This window comes from Coffea arabica, chromosome 1c (genome assembly GCF_036785885.1).
Source record: "Coffea arabica cultivar ET-39 chromosome 1c, Coffea Arabica ET-39 HiFi, whole genome shotgun sequence".
Classification (NCBI taxonomy): domain Eukaryota; kingdom Viridiplantae; phylum Streptophyta; class Magnoliopsida; order Gentianales; family Rubiaceae; genus Coffea; species Coffea arabica.
The window spans coordinates 43,730,252-43,735,620 of record NC_092310.1 but is presented as its reverse complement, the minus strand read 5'-3'; the positions used below and the strand labels follow the sequence as shown (position 1 = coordinate 43,735,620).

General features: G+C 34.6%; 1 protein-coding gene across 1 annotated transcript; it reads right to left on the bottom strand.

Annotated features, from left to right (window-relative positions):
- Positions 1-251: 251 nt before the first annotated feature.
- LOC140006539 (uncharacterized) lies at positions 252-3,205 on the bottom strand. The gene is made up of 6 exons (XM_072048602.1): positions 1,879-3,205; positions 1,534-1,772; positions 1,211-1,417; positions 1,031-1,123; positions 841-945; positions 252-756 (listed from the first exon to the last, which is right to left on the bottom strand). Exons 2-5 carry the CDS (start codon positions 1,768-1,770, stop codon positions 874-876), a joined length of 609 nt encoding a protein of 202 aa, XP_071904703.1. The 5' UTR covers positions 1,771-1,772; positions 1,879-3,205; the 3' UTR covers positions 252-756; positions 841-873.
- Positions 3,206-5,369: the final 2,164 nt, after the last annotated feature.

Below are 5,369 nucleotides of genomic sequence, written 5' to 3'. Positions count from 1 at the left end.
TTTTTAACAATTATAGCAGAACATTCAATTTGACAAAAGACAAAATTAACATAGAATATATGTCACAAATTCATATATTTGGCCATCACACATCTATAAATTAATCAAAACAAAAGTGAACCACAAATGTTGGGTCCCAAATCCCATATAATCAATTCAAGTAGTAACATCCAATACATATCATTCTCAAAAGATAGAGTACTAGATTTCTAAACTAAAGCATAGACTACAACACCAATGTCAGATTTCAATCATCTCTAGCAGCATATTCAACAGTCTTCTCACGATCAATATGAAGCTAGACTACATTGAAAATAAACTTTTCTTTAGAGTTTTAGCATATCCAACTACTGTGAACTTAATAAGTAAAAACAAGCAATCAAAAAAAGAGTTTCAACCAAAATAAAAGCAAAGAATTTATCTCCTCACATTTTTTGAAGTCTATCATTTGCGCAAGTCTTTCATTTGAGCAATCAACTCTCCGTACAGCCCCCTAAATTCAAGTTGTTGATCTTACAAGCTCTTAATTAGCGCTTTTTGGGCATTGAATTTCTCTGCAATTTGTGTAACTCGTTGCTCTGCCGCATTTGCCCTTCTTCGATGTTCTTCAATTTCACTCCTCAAGTGGTCAATCTCCATTGCTTGTCTCTTGGTTGTGCTGCGGCTATGAAGCTGTCCAGGTATGTATTCAAGTTGCTGTTGACAAATTTCCTTACTACTCATTGAAGTTGTAGCTTTCATCTCTTTCATTGTTGTCTAGACAAGACATTATAGCTTTGGTGTTAAAAGACATGTCACAAAGGAGTTGTAAATGCATAAAAATAGAATGGCATCTCGCACCAAAGTTTCTTTCGTTATATCATTTATCAACCCTCATGTCTTCTTTGATGTGCGACTGATTTCAAACACTTCTATCTCTGAAAGCTCCACTCCCTCTTTCTTTTTCTGTCAAATAATCAATTTAAATTAAGTGTGAGAGTGTAGAAGGACAAAAAGCATAATGGAATCTCCAAACAACAGAATTGATTACCTTCTCTTCAACAACTCTAGCAAGTGACTTTGTTCCCACAGTAGTATGAGTTTCATTCTTGGCACGATTTACTTTGTTACGGTCACTAATTTTCTGTAATATATAAACAACCAAGCTAATACTAAATATTTGAAATAAATTTTATATTTAGGTAAGACTAATTCAAGTATGTAACTAGACCTTGAATTCTTCACTTCCAAAGTAGTTGCATATCCATGTCCAATCCTTAATCGATACACCTTCAGGAACATGTTGAATTGCTTCCTCCTTTGTTTCAAAAGTTAGAAAATACTTGTGCAACCGATATCGGTGATTCCGATACAAGATGTTCAACTGCCTATTTATAGCAGTTTTTGAGGCGATGTTATTCTCAAATTGGAAGTCATCCTACAAGACAAATACAAGTACTGAAAAATTTAAATAGAAGTACATAAGAATATTGCTTAAGTATAAAGATCAAATAATTTGTTCTAGTAGTGATATAAGCAAAAGAATACAAATACCGTAACTGTCTTGTATAAGTTGTCTCTATATTTAGCCTGCAGATGTGACCATTTGTCAACATTAAGCCTTCCAAACTTCCTCACAATACATCCACTCTCACTAATGAAGTATTGAAAGTCCTTTCCTACTATGCGCCGAATGGAAGGGTCAACTTCAATAGTTAGAGTTTCATTATCCTCTCGTTTGCAGGCCAATGTAATGTTTCTAGTACGACTCCTTCTTTTTGGTAATGGCATAGCTATGGTTAAACAAAATTCAAGAATAAATTAGCTATAATAGTTGAAACAAAATAAAAGAACTAGAAATGAAAGTGCAGAAGTTTGTACCACTATTATCATTTTTACCATCATGAGATCGCACAGTCTCATTTGCATCTGATGCAAATGATTTTGAAGTTTGAGGCCGCGCATTGTTTGAACCAGCAGTAACATTTTGTGGTGAAGATGCTGGCGTCACAAAGGTAGCAATGCCATTTGAGTTAGTATTTGCAGATAGGCCCTGTTGCTAATTTGAAGGTGGTGATGGTTGCTTTTGCTGTGCTTGTCTTTTAAGTGTTTGGGCCCTCGTTCTAGGTCTAGCCATCTCAAACCAACAACTAACCAATTCAATGTTGTCTAAATATATCATTTTTATGTATTTTAATAGGCAAAAGATAAATCAAACAAGATGACATAAGCAATACAATTAAATTAGAAGTTGTACTCGGGATATCAACAACCATTAGATTCAAATATTGAATCGATGTTATCTAATATGAATCAGTGTCACTGTCACTAAGAATATCCTCATATTCTTCATTATCACAACTGTTGGGGTCCCCATTGTCAGTGTCATCAATAAAGTCTTCTTCAACTTGTTGATTTCCTTTCTTTGATTGGTCACCATGAATAACGAATGAAGGCACACACTTTAAGAGATTGCAATCTTCTCTTGAAATTGGTGGGGGGTTATCGAGATCTATTATAATATTAAATTCCCCCCTTATGTTTCCTCTTGATATATCTTCACAACTACTGCGTCTTTGTCCACATGTTCAGGAACATCATAATAGGACCGAACCTCTAAACTACAAACCAGTTTCTACCTAATTTCAGGTCCTGAATATAAAATACTTGTTCCATATGTTGAGGAAGGATATAAGATTGGTTTTCATACCATCTTCTTGATGAATTCATACTTGTGATACCCCAATCCTTGTCTATTTGCATGCCAGAACTATCATCTAGTTTTCACCAGTCATTTAAATAGGACAACATTTTTCTTTCTAAATTAGCGCCTCACTTCAATAATTTCTTTTATGACACTATAAAAATCAATGGTATTATTACCATGCTCACCTTTCACTATGATGCTACTATTTTGTATTTTTCTCTCTCTTTCACGATCTTCAGTGTGAAATTTATACCTATTAGCCATGCAACCTGTATACATATCAATTCTATTGTCTAAATCTAAGGCCAATAAGTGAAATTCATCATTGCAGGGTTGAGAACCATATAACACTTGTTCAGAGATTGAGAAAAGTTAACATGATATATTATTTAAACTATAGTCATAAGAAGTCCAAATAACTAATCAGTAAATTAGACCCTACATGTTCTTTGAACCATGTGGCAAACTCCTTATCATGCCGTTGAATAACATTTTCAATATATTCAGCTTCTAACAAGGTTTTATACTCACTGGAAAAAAAATATGCTAGCATAATTTTACAGGTGAGTCACAGTCATAAAATATAAGTGCAATTAAGACTAGTATATTACTTGATGTAGTCATCAAGCTCACCATAGTTATTTAGCAAAAAGGTGTGGATCTTTGCTAGCTCTGAATCAAGTAAATATCGATGTTTAGACCCTCCAAATGGACGAGCAGAGCATGAAAATATTGATAGCTACCCATGCTTGTCAACTCTTTCATTGTTACGCTCGGGCTTGTTGAATATTGTCTCGACATTATCCAAATACATAGAGCAGAATGTCAAGCATTATTTGTCTATGTACCGCTCGATAATACATTCCTCTGGGCGAGCCTTATTCTGAACATAACTTTTAAGTATTCCCATTTTCTTTTTTTTAATAAAAATAGGAAATATCAGTATCTCATTGGAGTAAGTGAGATAGATTATAATAATTGACTAACAAAAAGACACTATGTACGATGGCATACCTCTCAAATGGGAACATCTAATAATATTGAGTTGGGTCAACAAGAATTGCTTCGGCAGGTAAGTGAACTAGCACGTGTAGCATTATGTCGAAGAAGACAAGGGGGAATAATCTCTCTAATTTGCAAATAATCACCGGAATTTTTCTATCACACTCCTGTAGTACATCCCTATGCAATGTTCTAGCATACAATTTTTTAATCAAATCACTTTATTCAAACAGCACTTGTCAAACTTCTTTAGTTAAACTTCCACGAAGTGCAAGTGGGAGTATTTGTTGAATGAAAATGTAAAAGTCATGGCTCTTCATTCCGGAAAATTGGAAATTGCCTATTCTTTATGCATCGATATATATTTGAAGCAAAACCATCCGAAAATTTGATAGAAATTAAGAAATCACACACTTTTGTCTTTTCCTCTTTTGTTAGGTGGTAACAAGCAAGAGGCATGATGTAAAAATCACCATTCTAAATCAAGTGCAACTTCTTTTTTACACCTAACTCCTCAAATCATTGCGACACTACCAGTTGCCTTAGTTTTACCATCAATATCTATAATAGTAGCGAAGACACTCTTTGATGCATTTTTCACTGCATGCATGACATCTAAATTATGTCGTAGTTTTAGGTTTGACCAATAAGGTAAATCAAAAAAGTAACTTTTCTTCGTCCAATTAAGACCACTATCATCACGTTTGCGCTTCCTTGCCTCAATTTGCTGAAGAGTTTTTCCAAACTGCATTTGAATTTTTTCTACTTGTTCCAGAACAGGATTCCTGAAATCCACTTTACCATCAAATAGCTTTCTTTTTCTACGCCAATGATGATCAATATTCAAGAAGCGACGATGGCCTGTGTAGCATAATTTTTTCCTATGTTTCAAATGCATACAGGATGTTTTTGCCATGCAAATTGGACAAGCCTGATACCCTTTAGTACTCCATCCAGATAACATAGTATAGGTGGGGAAGTCATTTATAGTCCAAAACAAAGCAGCACGTAGTGTAAATTTCTGACCAGTATGTGCATCATAAGTTTCTATACCATCCTAAAATTCATTCAACTAATCTATTAGAGGTGCCATGTAGACGTAGATCTCATTTTCCGGGGATTTAGGACCAAAAATCAATATTAAAATGAAAAAGAATGGATCTTTCATACATTTTCAGGGAGGCAGATTATATGGTACAACAAAAACAGGCCAAATGCTATAAGTCGATGTCATCGTTCCAAAAGGACTGAAACCATCAATCGCAAGGCTAAACCTGAAATTTCTAGAATCATGAGCAAAATTTGGATATAATTTATCAAAATATTTTCATGCCTCGCTGTCTGTCGGATGCCTCATGGTGTTACTATCATCTACACGCTTTTCTTTATGCCACCGCATATCTAAAGCTATTTCCTTGTGGGCGTATAAGCGTTGAAGCCTGGGTTTCAAAGAAATATTGCGAAGAATTTTTCGTGAAATTTTTGAACCCTTTGACTTGTAACGGGACTCTTTGCAATTTGGATTTGGACAAGTGTCCAAATTTTCATATTCCTTGTGGAAGAGGACACAATCATTAACACAGGAATGTATTTTTTCATATATGAAACCCAAGTCTCGAATAATTCTTTTAGCATCAGAGAAAGACTTAGGAACTGAAACTTCAAGAGGTAGTGCCTGTTA

Coding starts and splice junctions, on each gene's coding strand:
- LOC140006539 (XM_072048602.1), bottom strand. CDS start 1,770: ATGCCATTACCAAAAAGAAGGAGTCGTACTAGAAACATTACATTGGCC. Junction 1,418..1,533: donor ACTTATACAAGACAGTTACG/GTATTTGTATTC, acceptor TTTGTCTTGTAG/GATGACTTCCAATTTGAGAA. Junction 1,124..1,210: donor TTGGAAGTGAAGAATTCAAG/GTCTAGTTACAT, acceptor TATATATTACAG/AAAATTAGTGACCGTAACAA.